The sequence below is a fragment of the Ptiloglossa arizonensis genome, chromosome 7, assembly GCF_051014685.1.
Source record: "Ptiloglossa arizonensis isolate GNS036 chromosome 7, iyPtiAriz1_principal, whole genome shotgun sequence".
NCBI lineage: Eukaryota > Metazoa > Arthropoda > Insecta > Hymenoptera > Colletidae > Ptiloglossa > Ptiloglossa arizonensis.
The window spans coordinates 11,863,085-11,887,381 of NC_135054.1; the positions used below are offsets into that span (position 1 = coordinate 11,863,085).

At 34.4% G+C, this 24,297-nt stretch overlaps 2 protein-coding genes across 2 annotated transcripts in view; both read left to right on the forward strand.

The window, feature by feature from the left end:
* Positions 1–24,297, forward strand: part of Jvl (javelin-like) — a 140,894-nt gene that overhangs the window by 898 nt on the left and 115,699 nt on the right. The window lies entirely within an intron of this gene.
* On the forward strand, positions 280–15,450 carry LOC143149401 (uncharacterized). The gene is made up of 7 exons (XM_076316740.1): positions 280–408; positions 2,489–2,615; positions 3,301–3,462; positions 4,338–4,539; positions 4,907–4,980; positions 5,087–5,270; positions 15,297–15,450. Exons 1-7 carry the CDS (start codon positions 280–282, stop codon positions 15,448–15,450), a joined length of 1,032 nt encoding a protein of 343 aa, XP_076172855.1.

Genomic DNA, 24,297 nt, shown 5'->3' on the forward strand with positions numbered 1-24,297 from the left:
AACGTCGTATATATGTATATATAATATTTTTGCCGATGCAAATATGCAATTTGATTTGCCACGATTCCGTTTGTGATTATTCATTGTTTAAAGTGTATCGATAACTGTCATTCTTTTTTATGCTGTAAAAGTTAATGTTATTCGTTTGAACGTCAGTTAGTAACGCGAGCGAAGGAAAACAATGAAAATGTCAAATCTCACGATGTGAAAATTGACAAGTAACCCAGAAGGCCTACGCCTACATTTCGCGTACCCTTTGAGAATATTCTGAACGGGGCGATGAATAATGATGGATCATCATCAGAAAGCAATGGCTCGGAAAGCACGGAAGAATTAAACTCGCGAGCTTCCGTTGATACGGACACTAAGAGTTTAAAACTGTCTGTTACGAGTAACGTAGCTAAGAAGGTTAGTTTTACGGTTCTACGTGGCGCTTTATGAAAGTAAAAAAGAGGAACTTCAATATTTTTCTTCAACTCCAGAAAATATTTCAAACGCGTTACTTTTTTTTAATTAATAATCAGTTTGTCGTATCAAATTGTCTCGTAAATAATGTTACTTTCGAAATTGGTGTTCGATGTTTGATGTATCGATCACTTTTAATCGCAATTCATAGATAAGTGAACGGTTTGATTCTTTCTCGCAGTAAAATAAATATTCAAGGTTTAATAGATAGCTGTTGCAATTAATAAATTATTATTCTCAGCATTAAGGAAACTAAACAGCTACATATAGCCGTCCAATTATCAATAATAACACGTGGTTTTTATTTCGCACAATTTTATGGTCGTAATTGGCTAAGGTTATATTCAATTGCAATCAGTTGATAATTGTCGATCAGTTAAAATTCTTGAAACATTAAAATTTTTATCAATTAAATATTTTTCCAAGGATTATCAGCACTTTATGGAAAATTAAATACGTTTACTATACATTTCGAACATAATTTGAATGACGTTTTTTATTATATTCTACTCTTTGTGTTCGTAGATTGAACATTGATCCGAATAAATTCTCGCTGATTCTCATTTTTCAATTTATTTTCGAATCAAAGCCATCGGCCGAACAAAGGAAGAACATTCTTTTATTCACAATGGAAAATTCATACATACACAAAGTACAAACAGAGTGCTTTTATTCATTTAATGCGAGAGCCAGCAACGACATTATTTATAAAACAATCGTTTCGTATAATTTCATCGATTGAATTACACACATATACATTCGAAACTTGAAGAAATACGAAGAAACTCGAGATAGAGTTTCGTTCGGAGATCTTGCGGCGGATATAGTTGCTTCGTAGGTCAATTTCATTTTTATAAATGAAATGTTCAGTATTTATAGCGGAATGCGATAGAGTAACGACTTTTGTGAATAAAAGCGTTAGAGTATATATCACGGAACTAATAGTTTCCGAGATACACACAAGTTTGCACAACTGTGTTCCGTTTCCAGTAGATAACATTCTTTTAAACATTTCTTTAACGTATCTACAGTAACACCCGTGTGTACGTAACCGAAATTAGCTCCATTCGTTTTTATATCTTCGCGTAAGGTAACGATTTTTTTCGAGGCATCGACCTTTTCATCTTGGACTGAGGCCATGGTTCGCATGTGCCGATCGACCAAGAGAGTAAACGAAGTATAATAAAAGTGAGCAAGACAGAGCGGTAACGAGCGAGCCTCGTATTACTCGCACCACCAACAAAAGACCGAATTATTATTACGCGCGAGATTATTATGATTAATGAAAATTTCAATTTTTATATCTTTCATTATATTTTCCACGAGAGTATTTTAAATGGATTTGGAGTAACGAGTGAGCCTCGTATTATTCGCACCACCAACAAAAGACCGAATTATTATTACGCGCGAGATTATTTATGATTAATGAAAATTTCAATTTTTACATCTTTCATTATATTTTCCACGAGAGTATTTTAAATGGATTTGGAGTAACGAGTGAGCCTTGTATTACTCGTACCGTTAACAAAAGATCGAATTATTATTACGTGTAAGATTATTTATGATTAATGAAAATTTCAATTTTTACATCTTTCATTATATTTTTCACGAGAGTATTTTAAATGGATTTGGCAAGGTTTATCAGGGGAAAAGAAGTACAATTCGGAGTATTTTGAATTACGTATACGTTATTTAGATTATTGCTGAAATAATGTTCAATTATATATAAGTAAAAATAGTTCGAATAAGAACAAGTTTAGACTCATATTAATTTGGAATTTCATTCCATTGGTGATGTTTTCACAAAGGTATAGCTGCAAATAGATAAATTTTTATTTTTATTAGCGTATGGAATTTCATTTTGTATACGATAAGTATCGTTCTTGTGCGAAGATTTTCGTTGAATAAACGAGACGATTTTATTGCATCTAGAAAAATAGGAAGTATTGTACTTATTTAACGATGTAAGTGAAATTATGTTTTCTTTTCGAACGAATCTTGCTTCAGTGTTTCTAACGAACAGATTAAATCGAAGATTCTGAATATGGCTTGGGTGTTGAAACGTTTAATGAGATTGAAAACCGATGGAAAGTTTAGAACCCAGAAGAATATGAACACATGTCCTTCTGAAATCGTCGAAATCACGGAGAGCATAAACCGTGCGGTTCCGGAAGCCTCTAGCGGTAAATTTTTATGATTAATGCAGCCAGGAATTTCAGTATACACACTCGAAAGTACGACTTTTATTAAATTTTAACAGATTCTTTCTCCGTGCACAGAAATTCTAAATTGAGTATATAACGAAAATATTTTTCACGTTAGTTTTTTTCTATTTTATATATCGAATGGTAATGTTTTACATTATATTTCTTATGCGACAAAGTAGTATTTTATTTTACGAACGTTCAAATTTTTATTAAATTCTTTTTTATCCCACGTGCCCTTTAAATACCAAAATGTTTCCGTTCCGATCCACCGATTCGAAATAATTGATTAATATCGGTAAAATATTCCTGAATTATTTTCAATTAACGACATTACACTGTAATGTCATTCGTATAGGGAATATCCAATATGAATATTTAAATGCATTCTTAAATTAGACATATTTTTTTCATTGATGTTTCATCAAATTTTGCGTCAAATTTTTTACACTGAAACGTGCACCAGTGTGAACGAAGTATTTTGATACTCATTGCAAAAGTGTGCTACAGATATGACTCACGTTATATTTGATAAACAACGATAGAAAGACATAGTTGGCGGACCGTTTGAAGTGTAAGCCACAGTTCGTGTATGTTCGTACGAAATTGATGACGAAATGTTATTCGTCAGTGTCCACGATCAATGGACGGGGTATATCAGAAAATGGGGATTCGGTTGACTGGGCTGAGAACCATGTGGTCGAAACGGGGTGGCACGACACTGGCTGTGACCCTTCGATTTATTTCACGACAAGCGGTTCTGAAGGACCTTCAACCTCCACATATGCGAACGGTAATATATGTACTTTGAATCGTTGATTATGAGGGTGATCATAAGGTTTGGATTATGCGGGCTTATCGATCCTCCAATTAAAATATCCGAATTAAATGACGCATAGTATTACTCATGCTTACTATTACTCGTGCTTGTCTTTTATTTATGTTTTATCGACATTTTTCAAACAGTACGAAGTGGTTTTCGAAAAGTACAGGAAAAAATACAAATTTTAAAGCAATTTTCAGTTTCTTTTCGACCGATCGATAGATCAGGAAAACTAACTTGCAATATCAATAATTTTGAAGTTCATGTCGTTATAGAAATTGTTTTGTTTTTTTTTTTTAATCGCATTTACTCGTATTTGTATCACTTGTGTGATATCTTTCTGTGTTTTTGGAAAAACCATTTCTAAGCCCGTCATCGTAATAATTTCTCAGCCTATTTTCATTTATTGTACACTGTTCTTTAATTACAGTGGAATTGCCACTGTTCGTAATATATTTATGTTCGTTAATAGTTGTTCAAAGTTTTCTCTTATATTGTCCTCTATATACGTTTTTGTGTTTCTTGCACTTGGTTTGGTGAAGCATGCCGCTTTTTTTTCATGCGTGTTAATTTTATCTTTACTTAATGGAATCGTTTTTGCTCGTATAATCAACAGAAGTTTTCCTTCGTCTTGAACGATGCACCACATTGTTTTCATTTTTTAATTGGAATAATTATCAGTGTGTAAATCCACTTTCACTTGGAATAACATTTTTTTTTAACAAGAGAGGAGAATATAATAATACAGATTTTTATGTCTATTTTTCTCACGAACGGGTCAACGATCCAATCGTGTTACATTTTTCGATTCGTGAGTCACGTGATTTAGCCAGGTTTCCTTGCAGCCGAAGATCAAAGTGGAAGTCGTATTATGAACGCGACAACTTCAACGTTAACCGTAACTGAACCTGCTCGGATGATTTCGAATTCCGTAAACACCGCTGAAGTGATGACGTCGGATAGGACATTTCTGGATATATTGAATCGTAACACCATTGTCACGGGGAACATTTTAGAATTTGCGGAAGCTTTGTCTCTGCCTTTAGGGTAAATTGAATTGCGTTCGTACTCTTCTAACTGTATCACACGAACGAAGTCAGTGGAAGTAGATATTTGAAGCAGAATAGATATGAATTATTTCAAACAGTGAATGTTCCAACAAATAGTATTTTTAGTAGCTAATTTAACAGTGAATTAAATATACGAATAGTATTTGGAAGAAAATTCCTTTCTTACAAATTCTTCCTTCAATTTAAGTTACAAATATCTATTTTAATAATAATTTTATAGAGCGGTCACATATGGTATTTCGTGACGAAGAAATTAATTTGAATGTTTCGTTGTTTTGAGTACTTTTTAATATTTTTAACAGGAGATATAACATACAAGTGAGTTAATATTCTCAAATTGATAGCATAGGACAATTATCTAATGAAAGACCAATACGGGAGTGTTGTGCGGAATTAATAAAAAATTCTATTACAGAAGGTTGAACAGCTTGTTCCTTATTCTTTTGATAAAAGATGTCGCTTCGTTCTAACATCGGTGATTTAATCTTACGACCACTACTCAATTATGGTCATTATTTTCAAAGAGTCAACGAACTATAAATGGTTCGTATCAGAGACTACAATAATTATATCCTTTAGAATGCAAGCGGAAAGGTTTAGCATTCAAGAGCATCGAATCATCCCTTTGGTCTATATTAATAACGAGGAAGGTCACTATATCGAGGGCATGGTACGCAATGAAAATGGATTTGAATCGAGTACAGTCGGGTAAGCGTTTTTTCAACTAAAAAATTATACCACGATTCGAATTATTATCCGTAACTCACGATACGTAGCATTTATCAAGGACGAAAAATATTTGAAACGTTGGTAATCGTAATATTAGAGTCTAAGACTGCAAAAAATGATAAACTTGATTTGCGCGATCAATCTTTCTGGAAGTATATCGTTTCGTCGAAGTTGTTGATAATGAAACGAATGATCAAAGAGAAAGTTTTACTTGTGCGGTTTAGATATCTCGAACGATCTTTAGATTTTTCTGAACGCAAGAAATACAAGTTTGTTGAAAGAAAATTCGATGAGCACAGATGAGGTATTATAATTCGTCGCAACAATTTTCGTTATAATGTTAAAATGATACAGAGCAGACAATGAAGTACAATTTGCTTTTTTCGCTCATTTCGATTTGAAGATTATTCTTCTGTATTAATTATTCGAGATTTTCTATTTTAGAAACGATCAGTCAAAGGATTCTGTTTACAGGAAAATCTTCTTTAAATCCAAGGAAACTTAAATCTAAGTTTTTAACGAAATGTTCAATATCGTAGCACAATCTCGCACCGTATATCGTGAATTATTTTCTACAATTAATTTAACTCTTTAAACAGAAAGTGTTTTTAAAAGCTTTTAGGTGAAATACACCATTTTAGAAAACTCGTTTCTGAAAGGAGAATCTCTTTTACTCTTATATTTAATTCCTTACTGTAAATCTTCATTTTGTCGTTCTTGATGTTTCTGTTTCTTTTTAATAGTCTTGAAAACCAATAGTAAGGTGAAGAATATCTATTGCAAGTCAACGATACCAAATCTTTATCGCTATTGTAAAAATTGACAATATTAATGACTTATTGTAGTGTACCTCCTATTGTCTTTTTGGGGTTGAAGAAGTATGCGAAGGTCGACATTGGATCTTACAATTATCGTAGATACATATCTCCACGTATTTGCTTGTATACGTTCCGTTTGAGAAAGCTTTTTTTGCAAGTTCGAGTTTCGGGGTGGTCCTCCGATCGACGCATGTAAATCGTTCCAAATATCTGGTTTTCTTGCACGTGCATTCTGAAAATCGGTACGAACTTATTACTCAACTTAATACTTGCGGTCAGGCGTTGCACACGTAGTATTTTCTTGTTTTGCTCCAGTTTTCGTGCGCGCGTACATAGCACACTTCGAAACCGCAACACGACGCAGAGATATCAAATGTACAACTGTTGCGAGACAGGGTGCGTCCAGACTTGAGCCGAGCCTTCTAAAGCCACACCCCCGCTTATCCGTGTTAATCTTTCATCGAAAGCGACTGCTCTAATTTATTTCTTACGCGATGTGTCGTTCAATTCGTTTTAATACATTCAACGAATAAAAAGTTGCATGCTTACTAAATGACATCCGAATAGACAGACTTTACTAAGTTAAGCGTTAAGAGATTAATATAGAGCATTATTGATAAACCAAAATAAAATAAAAGAGTCAAGTTTTGTGTAGAAAAAAAGGTGAAATGAATTCTTGGTTATTCAAACGTTAGATATTATATATTTATTTAAAATATGAAGCTTGAATAACTAAAACCACTTTAGTTATCAGTATTCTCAAAGATGTACAAGTTATTCGGAATTTTTTTTTTTAATTAAAAAGGTTAAGGGATATCGTTGCCAATTGTTATGTTAATTTTTTAAATGTTAAATTTCATTCCATTGAATACCGCTGTCATGCTGCAAAATTAATTTAATTTGAATGCTAAAAAGTTAATGTTTAAGGTAACACTTAGGAATCTTTTATACGCTGATGAAACATATTTACTTGCAAACGACTATATTTGCAATGAATTCATTTTCTTCAATACATTCGATTTCTTCTCGATCGTATAGGTTTTGATACGTTATAACTTCAATAACAAGATACTTTGGAACCGATTATATGTGCGTGTCATTCCTTTTGTGCTACGTGCAAAAATTTACATCGAATCGATCCAGTCTGAACGTTTGGGCGAATTATCATTATTATTTAAACCGCATTAAGGTGCTTTTAACAGTACGATATTACGTCCAACTAGACAATTAGAACGAAATATTGTTTCTCAATCGATTTTAATAACTATTGTTATCTTGTTGTAAGATTATTATGATCAAGTATCGTTTTTCTCTACAAATTACTCTACATTATATCGTTCCAAATAATTACATATCGATACACATATATCGTTTCAAATAATTATATATCGATACACGTATCGTTCCAAAAAATTATATATCGATACACATATATCGTTCCAAAAAATTATACATCGATACACATATATCGTTTCAAAAAATTATACATCGATACACATATATCGTTCCAAAAAATTATATATCGATACACATATATCGTTCCAAATAATTACATATAGATATACATATATCGTTCCAAAAAATTACACATCGATACACACATATCCTTCCAAATAATTATACATCGATACACACATATCCTTCCAAATAATTATACATCGATACACACATATCGTTCCAAATAATTATACATCGATACACACATATCGTTCCAAATAATTATACATCGATACACATGTATCGTTCCACCCATGTACTGATAAAAATCCGCAGCAGGTGTGTTTCTCAAGGAAAAGTGTGGCTTTAGGTATCTCGACGAGCGACTCAAGTCTGGACCCACCCTTACACGGTGGGCGAGTAGAAGATTGCAGCGCATCGTGTGGCTCCGTTCGATAAACTCACTCGCATGCTAACCGCGCTAAAAATCGATAACGGTATCGTTATTGCGGTTGGTTTACATTCGTCCAACGTCGGCGACACTCTCGGTGACGCCGTCGGAAACAGTTTCGACCGGTTAATCGTCTTTACCCTTATTGGTCCGAGTGACACAGACGATTGAGAATTTGCGCCGCAATTGTTCGTCTCTGACGCAAATTTCTTTGATTGGAATAAAAGTTACAGTCGGAGCTCTGAGCACCGCGAATCTTACTCCATAAATTCACACGTAATCCTTCGATGTAGCTTCGAAATCAATATTTACGTAATTTCCGTCATTACTTATTGAGTTAGAAATCTTCGTTTTAACGAAGGTACAGACGAAATCCATTTTTCATTTTCGACAGAGGTATAGAAGTTTAGAAAGTTCGCGAACAACGATTCAAGTATATCACTCTTCAATTATTTCGTGCAAACTCGGTGTAACAAAAATTTTGTTAACACCGAGAAATTAAGTTTAGAATTGTTAAACTTAAATCGTTACTAAAGTATAGATCATTCTCGATATTATTCTACAAACAAAGTTCTTTGCTCATACTAGTTAGGAAATGGAGAAAAGATTTTCGAGTACCGCAATATTACTAGAGGTACGAATCATAAGCTTCCAAGTGAATTTCAAACACTAAACAAAAGTAGAGAATATATATTTCATTTCGAGAGTTTTCGGTAACGTGTAAATTCCCAATAAGAATCTACAGAAAAATGATCACTGGAATTTACGACATTCTCGGTACCAAACAACCGCACAACAATCGAATACGTTGAAGTGTGCGTTATACAGCACGTGCCGAATGACGTGAAAGTATCACGTGGCGAGGTGAAGAATGGCATCAGAGTGGAAGGAGTTACAAACGTAAGAGTAGATGCGAAGACAAAGAAAGGGGAAAATTCACTTCTCGTTTCTAAGCGATTTGACTGTAGCTTTGACTCGTTTCTCGAACCGAATGACGGATCTTCGACGATGCAATTAAGAAAAAAGATTCGAATGAGAAATGCATATCGAGCAACTGGTGTGACCGATCGTCGGTCGATGAGTTGCTTAAAGATTGTATGATAGTCGTGGTGGGAGAATTACGTATTGAGAAGACTGTCAAGTGATTATGTATTTCTTCGATTTCGTCGTAAAGGTGTCGTTTAGGTGAAAGAACTATTTAAAGATACGATGTGCAAGCTTCTGACGTGAGATCATTCTTTCGATCGCGTTCAGATGAAAGAATAACTTAACCCTTTGGGGCAAGCTTGCTAAACGTGTGAAATGATACAAAATAAGTAAAACATTCTTATTTCATTTAAATAGTTTTACATTCAGATAAAACTATCTTCTCCTAAACAAACAACTGAACAAACTTAAATTTAATGAGACAAATGATCAGAAATTAAGTGGTGGATATCAGATTTAAATTTAAAACTTTGGAAAATAATAGTTTCTTGAGATCTGTTGGGTTCTACATTTATTCTTCCTTAGTTTAGACATAAACGAAACTATAACGAACTACAAACTTGTTCTCAGAGTTAAACTAGAATAAAAAATCTTCAAACCTTATCGCAGGAAGTCTTTTTCTAATTTTGCTAGAATATTAAAAAAAAAATTGAATAATTTTTCAACGTGTTATTCTATATTCACTGTTCTTTAATCAGGCTTGAACCAGCGTTAGAAGATTAACAGAAAGGTTGCTCTTATTCGTGCGGAGTGATATGATTTGTCGAGATCGTTTCTCAAAGGAAATGTTTCATCTATTCCATTACTGTTTCGCCGCGTTAAGAAGCCGAGCCAATCGATTTTCATAGTTTCCACATTTTCTCGCTCGGTTCTGTGATTTACAATCTTGTGAACTACGAGCTGCTCCTTAACGGATCGAATCAATCGTTTGGCGTGCAATAAAAATACAAACCATAATTAACACGCTTCCGACTGCAATAAGGAAGAAGTCGTAGAAGCGTTCGAGGCTGGATACCCCATGTAAAAGCTAGGTAACTCCGAAGTTACGATGAACCCTTCGGAAGACGCAGGTAGGATATAATGATCGCAAGAAATAACAACGTCCCGCACGAACTTTCTCGGTTGTTATCGTGCAAAATAGGCGCTTCGATTTCCGCGCAGTATATTTTTCCCCTAGAATTGTGCGATCATTGTCGTTGGAAGAGATAGAAAGTTAAGGGTAACACCATCTTTGGGACAGGCTAATAATTAGAAATTTTTTCCGATCGCACGGAACGTCTAATATATATTTCTTCGTATGTATATTAAAAGTGCATACTTTGAACAATATTTCCGCTAATTTTTATAACAGAATGTTAATATGTGTAGAAAATATGAGTATTCTCGTACCATAGTATCCGAGTGTTCTGATCGTACGGTGAAGTTCCTTTAGCATTGAATAAAATTGAAATTTTTAGTAATTAGACAGTGTTTGTAGTTTTCTCAAAAAGCATTAGAAACTTAAAAATTCCTATTCACAGATAGAGAACATACTATTGCGGATGTACAGTTTAAATTTCAAGTAAAGTAGGTAAGTAGTTTCCGACAAAAGTTACCCACCAATTTGAAAAAAACTGTTTCGAGAAAAATTCTATTCAGAACTTAAGAAATTACATTTTTCTTAATATTTCGTGTTTGGTCTTAATTTGGCTAATAGTAAAATAATAAATAAATCTACTATTTATTACTGCTTAGTAATAAATAAATAAGTCTTAAAAATGTAACATTTTATCTAGAGAGAAATATGAATTTTTAGAAATTTTTTGAAAAGTTGGTGTTCAATCTTAACGAAAAAGATGTGCGCTGGCTGCGACTCGTTTCACCAGGTTTTCTGTTCTGTGATGTGCGAGCCGGTCAGCAGACTGGACAAATTCAATTTCTATCGAGACACCCAGCTTTATTATATTCAGACGGTGGAGTGTAACTGAATAAGTTCTGCTTGTAACGCGAGGTGCCGGACTTTCACGAGTGTGCGTCTTGCTCACTGGTTCGTACGGAGATCCTATTTGATTACAGGCTGCGTTCTACCAAGCAGTGGTTACGTCTGATCGTGACTCATTCGTTTCGTACACGTGTGTAGACGAGTACATTTGTATCTATCGATCACCTCATTTGAGAAAGTCCATGTGAGGTAATGCACATTGAAATATTTAATTTCATTGGTTATTTATAACGTTCTTTGTCTCCAGTTGCAGAGAGGAATGCGCATTACGTGTACCGCAAAAAATGTTGGTACTCGCGGATAGGAAAAGGTCGAGGATCGTTCTCGTTTTTGTTACAGAGACGTGTTGTTTTCTCGTTGATGAGTTTCAGTTGGAAAATAAACTTCAAATTCGTTTGTGCTTGATACAATTCTAATTCGAAAGTAAATTTCATCATGAACGTACGAGGGACGTAAGGTACTATTTAAAATTCACTTATATGTGAAATGTATGTACGTAGAAGTTTTATGATAATATACAATCTTTCTTATTTGGAACTGTACATGTGTCTTGATATATAATACGTATCTTTTCTATTAATTTATATCATTTTCTCGTGGGGGAGCAATGTAAAGTAATTCGTAGAGAAAAACGATACTTGATCGTAGTAATCTTACAGTGAGGTAACAATAGTTGTTAAAGATGAATATTTGAAATAGTATTATATCAAGTCGTACCCTTAGTTGGTTCTTTTCCAATAAAAACTGTAACAAGTGATATTAAATTCTACAGTTTGAAGTCGTTAGTAGAGGGCATTTATACGAATACAGGGTGTCCCATTTGAGTCGATGCAACGAAATATCTTGTCAAGTAATTTAAAAAAAAGTGATACATTTATTTTGTAATTTTAAAAGGGAATTTAAACGGTATTATTAATATTTTAAGGTATGGACATCCCCAAGGTTATTTCAAAGTCATCTTTTTTTTTTATTTATTATTCTAAACCTATATCTTTTATTTAGTGATCCTATTCCACGTAAAAATATGCGTACCTTCGCCTGAAACATTTGTTTTGTAAAATCTCAATTTTTCCAGATACTTGGAGAAATAATTATCTGTTAGAATCCAAAATGTTCCGATATTTCTCTCCATCTGATGTTCGTATTTCGCATTTGTTTCACACTTGTACGTAATCACAGTTATCGATATCTTGTATCCGATCGAAGATCTACGTACTAAAATCGACGTAGTCTACGAGATATTGTATCGTTGGCCACATTTACGCTGTTATTACCTTATTGCGAGTTAATTATGGAACAACAGTTGCGGACAAAATTGAAACGATTTTCATTTACGATGCATCGAGACGAATTAAATTGTAATTTTTATAGCTCAACTCGGTAAAATTACACGAATTTGTTTATAAAATTATCGTTAGAAGAAGTCGGTCTCCGGTAAGGGTAAGAAAATGTCGAGAAATTCAATTTAAATACCATTTGATCAGTATGTAGAATTGTTCAGTGTATATCAGCTTAAAATAACGAAGAAAGCTCGTAACTATTGGAATATGGAAAGGGGGTCTCTTTTTTAACAGTTTTGGGTACGATTACCTTCTCAAAAACCATGGAACGATAAATCGTGAAGCGACGTCGTCAGGGTCAGGGGTGACGAAACGATAAAATTTCCCCGCGCAATACGGTGCATTAAAAAGTTGTACTTTCACCGTTCGTTATGTAGACAGAAATTCGAGCAACGGAGAAATTTCTCTTGTTAAGCTGTAGCTGCGGTTACGCGACCTGGTCGCTTCTCCTTCCGTCCACCTCCTTTTCCGTTACAGATTCCTCAGCTCTAATGAAAGGGTAAATCGCGCTTCGCTGTGGAATAACTTTGACGATTTGTCAGGGAGGCAGGTGCATCCTGGCACGGAATATGGATTCGGTGGTTCGGTCGATTGTGTGGTACAGTTGTAGAGAACAGGCCGAGTTGGAGGTGTGCGGGTATCGGGCGACTGTGGCGTGCCGATAAGCTTCGCAAAATTTCCATTACAGAAGAACGAGCAGCTAACCGCTGTCTCGTGATTCCAGGCCGCGCAATTAAGTCTGCTAAGAATTTTACGAACTGCAACCAGGTCGAAACGAATATTCTACGGATCGCGATCCTGGGAATTGTGCGCAGATGAAATCGAGATTCAATGGAAAATTAAGTTCACCGTGTTGCCCAAGATAATGGTTCCCGAACTGGCTGAAATATCACGATCGATGGTACCGGTACCGACGAATTTCGACAACAGGAACACAACCTATACAACTTACCGTGATCGTGGTAGCTCTGTGCGTTTTAAAAGTCGTTGAAGTGTTTTGAGTTGTATCTTGAGCAGAGGCTAATGAAAATTAGCGAGGTCGTAGGTTAAGCGGGATTTGAACAGGTTTACGAAACTGATATCGTTAGATTGCACGATTCGTGTTATATTACTAGAATTTTCTTATGGCTCGAACGCGTACGATGTACCTTAACAATGGTCTAGCTTCGAGCTATACCTAGTCGTACACGCCTATTTGATTTATGATCGATTGTCAATCGTGAATCAACGGGGAGTATGTTTATAATTATGTCAAGTTTGCTTATCCTTTCGTTAATTAATTAACAGTTGTCGGTATGGAATTTGAAGAAAGAAAATTATGTAAATGTTCATTATGCATTGACACAGTTTGGTATATTTTATTATTTTTAATTTATATTGTGTAGTATGGAATTGCGAAGGTGGACTCCTTTTGTTACTTGTACAGTCAATCGTGTATTTAAAGCTACAATAACACGCGTATAAAAGGACATAATGAGACTTTAAAGTCATACTAAAAATCAAGGTTTTACTGACAATAGTTTCTTCTAAATTAGTCCTACAATATACACGAGAATAGTTCTCTGCATCACCACCACTATTACTACCACCATCATCACCACCACCACTATTACTACCACCATCATCACCACCACTACCATCTTTACCACTACTATGACCACCATCATCATCACCAGCATCATAATCACCACCACCATCACCACTATTATCACCACTACTGTCACCACCATCATCATCACTACTATCATCACCATCATCACCACTACTATCACCACCACCATCACTAGTATTATACTATCACCACTACTATCACCACCACCATCACTAGTACTATCACCACTACTATCACCACCACCATCACCACTATTATCTCCACCACCATCACCACTACTGTCATCACCATCATAATCACCACTATTATCATCACCATCATAATGACTACTACCATCACTACCATCACCATCATCACCACCACCATCACCACCTCCTCCCCCTACATTCACATCTGCTTTCCCATTAAGCACCTTTCCGGAATCGTTAAACAGCAGAGCTCTTTATTCCAGTCTTGGTAATATGCTTAACAGTCCGTGTAGGTGAACGCATCTTGTGCGAGTGATTATACGGGTGGGCGTGCGTGTGCGTCGAACATTTTTGAGCGCGTTCGCGCGTTCGTTTCGTAGGTGTTCCCCTCGTCTACGGAGCGTTCTTTCCTTCGGTAAGGTGTGAGAGACTTGTGTACGAGACCCGCGTCACGCACGGTTTTACTCATCGCTTTGGAAAGTAAAAGTTCTCGTCCTGCGAGCCTTTTCTCGACACGCGCGACGCGTCCCGCTGCATTGCTGCACAGTCCGCGGACACCAACGTACTTGTTTTTAGCCGGTCTGTTAACCCGCTGCCTCATAATATCGAGTCACGCTCGTGACACGGATTGTGCTCCAAATGTGACAAACACGTCGTGCTATCAGGTTATGGGAAAGTTCTGTCGTTTTTCTCATTCATTCTCTACGACAGTGTTTTCCAAAGTCGACAGCTCGTCGTCGTCTAGAGGTCTCTAAGAGAAACCTCCTCTCCATCTAAGAGGAACGCGATAGAAAATTTGTTACAGAGAAAATTATGAACAATTTTACTCTGGGACTACGAATAGCGCGAAATCATTCGCGCGGTTTATGTCGGGTCACTTTTTTATAATAGACTCGCAAGCACAAGTTTAACCTTTTTGATCTAGTTAGGCGACTTCTGATGTTACAAATTTTGATTATATGAAAAAAAAGAAGCAATTAAATTTACTTGAAAACGAAAAGAGCAATTGAATTTTATTCGATACTTTTAAGTTAATTTGAAATACTGGCGAATGAATTGTACTGTTAATTCGAGTTTGATATTAAATTTGTATTTTTCCTTTTTTTTACAGTTACACTAGCACGTAATAATTCAAAGTATAATCTTATCTTTTTTAAATTTTCCCGTTAACAAGTATTTATCGATTCTTAGGAGCGATATTAGCAGTATATCCGAAAACGAGCAACCGGGAACGCGTAATCAAAGAGTAGGACAAGACATTTCATCGCAGCTTCACGATGTCTCGGTAAATTTGGTAATTCGCAAACCGATTTACCGCCGGGATGACGGATCAACAATATTCTAATATTCATCGTCCAAGTTTTAATTTATTTAATAAATAATTAATAGAATAAAATTTTCTTGGTTACTCATTTACTAGTTGTTTATTGAACTTGTAACATTTCGATGTAAAATGTTTCACGAAGTATTTTAACTTCAATCGCGTATTTCGTTTGTTGAAAAAGGTGCTTAAACATTCCAGTATCGATGCTTCTATTAATCGGTACTAATTTTCTGAATTATTTTTTCACGACGTTCAACAGAATAAATAACTTTCAGTAAGTTTCATTCTAATTTAATATATCGAATTAAACTTGGGATTTTAAAGATAACTTTTTTCTATTTGGTACAAAAAAATTGTGTATTCACTGCGTATATCCCTTTCTGTTTAATATTTTTGGTATCGTGTTCACTCAACAAGTTATTTTTGCTATTCAGATAAAGAAGCTTTAAAATTGTTCATACATAAATGCGAACATAAAGTTTCTACGGAATTTCTGACCGCTCTAATGGTTTTGTTTATAGATTTGCAGCTACACGAAGTATATATAAATCTCACGTTAAAGTGTAGATATATGTACATTATCTCTAAAGTTTTTACTGCGCAGTTTTAACGAAAAAGTTAATCATTTTATTTATATAAACATTCACCGTTTAATACCAACGATATTAAAATGATACAAATAATGGTATAGTAATAAAAAGGTGAATACCATTAATGTTAAATTAATAAGAGAAATAAAAAGAATATTAGAGTCGTGATTATATTTGCAATGTAGACGTGATCTTTACTTTTTTATATTTTATATTATCCGGTATAGAAAATTATTGATACGTACGTATTGAGTAAATCGATCTGAAATATTAATTGCGGAAAATATGTGTATCATAAATTTCACACGACGTAATCATATTATTAATCGTCATATTTAAATTGCTAATTGATCGATACCAGAAATTACATTTCATAGTATCTGAATAAATATTTTGGTCGTATATATTATATTAATATTTTTAAAGATATTAATCATGGTTTAAATATATATTTGCATATTTTTGAGATATTGTAATCGATATCGTTGTTTGAAAATACTACTGTTTATAAATTTCTCAACTCGTTGTCTTCTAATGACCGGTTAGACTCGCGGTGCATAGTCCAAATTTAATAAACACGAGTTGCACTTCTGATGCATAGCAACCTTACTCTTTCGCTGTCGGTTGACGTATGCAATGATCGCATAATTTAACCTATCTGTTTTTCTTTCGTAGTTTTTTGCTGTACACATTATCTTAGAAATGATTAAGTATTTTAAGTATTTTAACGGAGAAGGTTATGCCAAAGTGTATTTACACGAAAAAGATAACGACACTTTAGGTAGTAATTATTTTATGTAACTAATAATGATGTAATCTCTGGTAAACAGAGATATAGTACTCGTATCCTTTTTTAAACAGTAGGTGACATTACCAATCTTTTCTTACAATAGTACTTGTATTATACAACAGATAGAAATTAAATTTTTTCTTACGATTCCGTTTTATTTCAGTCGATCAAAGGTGACCAGAATATATTGATAATTTTTTATCTAGTGCAGTTCTCATGTAGTTAAATTTGGTACATGCAGCTATTACAAAAATCGTGAAATGAAATAAACAATTAATAATCAAGTATTAGTGTTTTCTTTTAGTTGTTAATAAAGTATAAATAATTAGAGACTGCATAGTATGCTGAACACGTATGTTGCATCGAATTAATGTTTCTGTTTTAGTTGTTTATTTCCTGAGTAAAGTCTTTCGTATTTGACACGAAGTATACCGAAAATTCTTTTGTTGAAAGATCAATGAAGGAATATTAAATCAAGGGGCTATTTGTCTACGAGTGTACAAGTACTGTTACTGCTTTCCAAACTCGTTTAGTATGCACACTTGTGTCATTAATTTGTGGTGAACGGTATGCATGTATGAGTAGCGCGACCAGGAACTGTAAACGGAAGTTACCTTTCAATGAGAAGCGGAAGGAAGATGCGTTTTATTTTCGAGTCATCGCAAATAGTAAAACAATACTTCATCCGAACAGTTTCCACTCGAAGATAATGCATAGATTTATATACATCAATTCAAAATCAAACATATCGTTGGTGTCTTATTGAAGAAGTATCATAGGCATTGCCATAGGGATAGTAACTCGATTGGTTACGAAGAAGTAACTTAATTAGTTATAAAGAAGTAACGTAATTAGCCGCAAAGAAATAACTTAATTAGTTAGAAAGAAATATATCAAAGGCAACGATGCATTTCTACGTTGCTGAAGTGTAAAAGAAAATCGAGTTCAATAATGTATGGTTTTCGTTAAAAAGAAAACCTAACCCAGACCTGAACTTCAAATATTTCTATGCATCTTTGATCTCAATCTTAATGCATGCTATTTTCAATCAAGCGTTTTCATTGCATTTTCATGGGAGGTTATATATTCGATCTCTCTTTAAAAGGTTTTTTACGGCTGGCCACTGAAGAAGAAGCATGTATGCAATTAGTAATGCCCTAGTCGTTATGAAGACGCGCTTTTAATAGCGCATTGTTTTTCTCGAAAACCCCGACCGTAAGGAGGAATTCGTCTGGCATAAATTACGCGAACAACAGATTTTCTAATTTATGGTAATTTCATGATTATCTTTTCCATCGGGGTATCCCGAACATCGACGCAAGCACGAGGATTTTCTTTCGTAAGTTTACTTTCGCGGTATCGATTCGATCGATCTGCCTTCATGGAAGATATTGGGTTGCTGCACAGCTTTTGTCTACGGAATATTCATTTCTTTTTTCCCCCAAACATCCACGCTCGGAATTAAACTGTATTATTTTTTTCACTGTAGGATCAACTCCTCGATAGAAATTACAAATTCAACTCCGCTCGGGGATTTTAAACGAGCACGGTAGGCGATTTTATTTCAGGAATCGATATTTTTTGCCTCGAGTCGAGGCCGAGCGTCACGTATTCCGCTCGATGAGACGAGGTGGGCGAGTCTTGCATTACATGCGCTCGAGGGCCAAAACTTGAAACCGATGATGTACGCCTAGCGAGGTGTCATCTACTAATATATAATAATAATTTTTATATTTTTCTTTTACATCGATAAAATATTAGCCAAGTATTTTCAATTAAAACGAGACGATATATGATCGTGTTCGAGTTAATTTTAATCAAAAGTTAATACAAGTAGTTTATACAAGTATAAGTATACTATTATACATCTATAAGTAAAATTATTTCGATCAATTGAAAATCAATTTTATACATTTTTACCCTCACATTTTACCTTCTTTTTTTCCAGTCCAGGTTTTAGTTCAACTGATTGCCAAACAAAGACCAGTTGGTGGAGTATTTTAGAAATTAATTTACTTTGTCGCTGAACATAATCGTTTAATCTTTTTCGATGAAATGAAGACTCTAACTCGTTAAGAGAACTCTGCATACAGCGATTGAGTTCTACAAAGATTACACAAAAGTAGAGATGAGCAAAATTTGTATCCAGGTACAAATTTCGAACGACGAATAAAAGATAAACAACTGTTTATCCGTTACTTGTTGAATGGAACTTAGAATTTGAATTATATTAAAAAATATTTCACAGTAAACAATCGCTATTAAATTACCACGCGTTAGCTTTATTTGTCATGTTTTATTCGAATAGAATTGTGGATGAAGGTAACACAGTCATTTACGTAATTAGGTCCAAAAATACAATACTCAGCTTGACCTATAACGCATAGGGTACAAGTGTCATCCAATATTGCGTTATATTCCCCCACTCTTGAGGTAGTATAAGAGGCTCGAGTTTCATGTTCTTGTCATTCGTAGTGTTCGAGTAATTGCGACGTGATGACAATGCTGCGCGAGAAGTCTTCGGCCTGTTAAAAAGGCACATCGAGTTAACTGCGTTAATTGTAAGAAGCTTTTGAAAAGGTTTACAAAATCTAGCACTGAGATTTTAGAATCAATTCTGATCGAGGATGAAATCTTAATCCTTTATTGTGATTTCTTAAAATAGAAATATTCCCAGCACAGGTTCTTTAAAAGAGTAATAATCGATTAATCTATGTAGTAAGTAAGAAGCTTTTGAAAAGGTTTACAAAATCTAGCACTGAGATTTTAGAATCAATTCTGATCGAGGATGAAATCTTAATCCTTCATTGTGATTTCTCAAAATAGAAATATTCCCAGCACGGGTTCTTTAAAATAGTAATAATCGATTAATCTATGTAGTAAGTAAGAAGCTTTTGAAAAGGTTTACAAAATCTAGCACTGAGATTTTAGAATCAATTCTGATCGAGGATGAAATCTTAATCCTTTATTGTGATTTCTTAAAATAGAAATATTCCCAGCACGGGTTCTTTAAAATAGTAATAATCGATTAATCTATGAACAAACTAATAGTTACAATTTTTTCGGGATCATTAAAGTCTACTTTTGATCGATTTATACATATTTTTATACATATCTTGTATAGTCTTACAAGAACAATTTGCTTAATGGCGAGGTGCAGTCAGAGGCTACTTTTCAACTTAATCTTATACAATCTAAAATTTATTACTTTTTTTTTCCTAATACCAACGTATACCGTACTAACAATAAATAAAACAGAATTATATGTATAATTAGGATCGTGAAAGCAGCGAAACACATGTTCTTTGACTTATTGCATTTTTTACCCGGATTTTAATACACAATACTACTTTGGCAGTTTTACATCAAAACCAGGAATAGTTTCTAATTTCAGAATAATAAAATAATGATCCGCCGAGGTAATTTTATAGAAGTGGAGGAAAAAAAGTTTAATTGCTTCTGGAGGAGAGTTGTTAAGCAGGAATTCAGTGGCAGCATCATTTTCCGAGAAAGAGTGACTCAGCTGCCTATAACAAAAAAATGATCGATGTAAAGGATGTAATAAACTCGCTTGTACCTAGATCCTAAAAGCGTTAGTCAAACGTGTCCTACTTTTAGCGTGTAAGGAGACTACGTAGATGCCTGTACATGTTCGTGCACTGGTATTAGAAAGCGTGTTACGCGATTATGAGGCTTTGTTTATTCCTCATTATCCAACCAACGACGATCACTCTCCGATAACTTAATTTTGTTTTATATAATGCCTGTTTACGGCCGCATCTGGGTTACAATCTCGACAAAAATTGTCAGATTCGTTGTACGTTTCGTAAAAATTGCGTTCTCGGTACTTGAATATTATTTTTAATAGTTCGTCGGTGTGTTTCGTATCTGTATTTATGGCGGATAAATCTGTGTGTAGATGAGTTTTCAATTCGACCACTTTGAGTGCAGAATCGTGGGTGTCTTCTGATTTTTGATTTTACTTGTTTTTACTACTTTTTTCGGTTGTATTGGGCTTCTCAGAATTTTGTTCGCGACGTTAATGGGCATTAAATACAGAGAGACGCGATGATTATTCCAAGAAAATTATTTTATAACAGTGTTGCATTTTTTCTCCAGTATAGATTCTTCCTGTTGATGCAAACACTTCTACCTCCTTTTTCACTTCAGAAACTGCATAATTTTCGTTCATAGATATAATAAGTATTATTTGTCGTAACAAAATCTATATTAAGATTATAAGTCTTAATTTTAATTTTTAATCAGACGTAACTTTCGCAACACCTCTACTTCTATAAGTATAAATATATTCATTTTTAATTCGGATATAATCTTCTGGATTCCTCTTTTACAATTTTATATTATATATATATAAGTCATAAATTATATTATACTCCATTCTAAACTCAAATTTAATGGTTAGAAGAGTTAAATAAAGATTTGCTTGGTAAGAGTAATGGTCGTAATAATAATTTCCATTCGTTTATATCATTCGTATTATTTATTAACTGACAAAAGATGTCTCATACGTTACTGTTGAATAGAACTATAATCGACGTGAGAAATCGTGGCTCAAAGCCATTGAGCGAGTGTCCTGTCTATACAGTCTGACTATTCTGACGTTTCTACTTATTACTTCGTTGTCTCGAAGAAGCGAAAGAGAGAAGAAGGTATCCGAGCATTTATGTGTAATGTGTATATGACGTGATCGTAAAAGTGGTGCGTCATGTGTGTTTCGTTGCGGGGGAAACAACCTCGAGCAACTAACATTTTTTATCCCAACTATACGCATAATCCGAAATAGAATTTGTCTTTACTTTTTCCAATACCTCCTGTGTCTGGTTTACAAAGAGAAATAACAGTAGTTTTTAATTTAATTTAAGTACACGCATAAGTACTCTACCGCGTTCAAATAATTTTTATAAATATATTTCAAATATTTGTTTCGTTAAGTGACATTGTATCGCTAGTTTTTTTAAATTAGGTATTCAATGGTGGAATACAAGATTACGAAGTTTTTCTACGTAAGTGTAAAATAAAATTATATAAGATCGTTATGATAGTTTAACGAAACTTCATCGTTAAAATTAATATCGTAAGCGTACTTTATCAGAAATATTTATTATCGATCGGAGAGAAAAATCGTAAAATATTTAGAGACACGTTTAAATTCATCAAGCCTTTTTCGTTCTGCAAACCGAACCGAACACGAGCTTTCTCTCGCGTACAGTCACGCGATTTCAATTAAATGACACGAATGCAAGTGCGCGAGATTGCCAAACGAGAACAAAATTTCACGTAACCGGTTGAAACTTTTAATTACCGAACCTCCAGGTACTCGTTAGAATGTTTGCGTGTGTTGTCGTTTTTCCTTTGAAATCAAATGATGCGAAGTAGATGCGAAAAGTTTATACATAAATTGACTTCCACGTCAAAAGTTGTTAAATGCTTCTCGATTACTAGATTATAACAATTTCATTCTTGAAGAATAAAGATTTCGCGTGAAGTGAGTCACCGTGTAGAGAGGGTACTGTAAGATATGCATTTATTGATAAAATTGATAAAGAATTCAACAGAATTGAAAAATAAGTTCTGGTAACGGATTTCATTCGAACAAGCCACTAGCATTCAACGATCTTTAAAAAGTATTTTACGTACAATATAAAAGAACCAATAAATAAATTTAAAATCTCTCTCTTATTCTCTCTCTTTACTGTTTTCTGCATTTTCTACACGAATAATCGTCTCTATTTACGTGTAACTTGTACAGAATCAATCTACCGTCTACACCGAGAATTAAATGTATCTTATTGTTTATTTTGCGTAAAAAGTGCGTGCAGTGTCTTTCAGTAGGAATTTGTGAACATTCCGTACAAGAAGAAGAAGAGAGAGAAAAAAAAGAACTGCGTTATATCGCTTGAGTAAAATCTCATCTCGAGTGAAATCTCTGTTTAACTGTTCCAACGGCACAAAAGTTTCTTGCAAGTCAATTAACAGTTTATTCACTTTCAGCGCGTATTAAGAAAGGAGCACAGTTTCATACATCAAATACCTCGACAAGAAAGTTTCCCCCGTAGGTGATTGTAAAAATTCAGCTCCGCGTATGCGAATTAACGCGTAATGTTCGCGCTAGAGCGTAAAGATAGAGGTGGTGGAGGGTCGTGAAGATGAAACGGGCTCGTGTAAAGTGCGGTACCACCGTTTAAAGTATTATGGTACTATATCCGCGAAGGCGGCGGGTTTCTCCGTATTAATGCCGAGTTATCGTCGGCCTGATGTCGCATTCAAACTCGGACAACGCTTACCACGGCATGACAATGCCCGCCCACATTCTACTTGTGCAAAGCTGGAAAGCATCTGCAACCTTGGGCGAGAGAGTCCGCACGTTCAATTTACAACCCTGGACTAACAGCTTCGAATCATCGTCTATTGAATCCTTTAAGGACACGCGCGCCGAGGTTCAGCTTTCAGCTCGGAGACGGACTTTGAATTCACCGGCGATTTACGTTTCGTACGACCATTCCGTTCATTTTTTCAACAACGCCTTTGTTGCGTCGTCTATTCGCCGAAGATGCACTTGCACGGTTCGACATTGCAGTCGATTATCAAAAATAAGCGGTGTAGTTGTTGATTATCGAAAATAATGGGTATATCTGTTGATTATCAAAAGTAATGGGTGTATTTGTTAATTATCGAAAATAATGGGTGCATTTGTTGATTATCATAAGTAATGGGTATATTTGTTGATTATCAAAAATAGTAGGTGTATTTGACGATTATCAAAAATAATGGGTGTATCTGTTGATTATCAAAAGTAATGGGTGTATTTGTTAATTATCGAAAATAATGGGTGTATTTGTTGATTATCATAAGTAATGGGTGTATTTGACGATTATCGAAAATAATGGGTGTATTTGTTGATTACCAAAAATAATGTGTATATTTGTTGATTATCAAAAATAATGGGTGCACTCGTTGATTATCAAAAATAATGGGTGTACTTTGTTCAACGAAGTTTTAATTTTTTTTTTAATGATTATAGGATTAGAAAATTAATCGACAATAACGAAAAATAATTTCAGGTACTCTTTATTCAATTTCCAGATATTTTTCTCGAGGTATTGATTCATAATTGTTTCGAGTAACTCATTCACTACGTCTACTTTGTATTTCTCTCATTGTATCTTTCTCATTACAAGTTGCGGACAATGCGAATTACTATTGGTTCATTACTATTGATGAACGTGTGAATTAAAAGTAGTCCTAGTTACCTTCCAGGTGTCCGATCATAATTAGTTTCACGAGTCCGCATTTGTATCATGTACAATATAATTGAAATCTCTTGAAAACGATCGCAATAGTGGAATGGATCTTTGCTTAATCACAGCATCTCAGTTTAAGAGCTCGATGATATTAACGATTACTTTCGAGTTTTCAAATGTTTGTTTTACGTTACTAATTAATTTACAGAATTTCACAGAGCAGAAA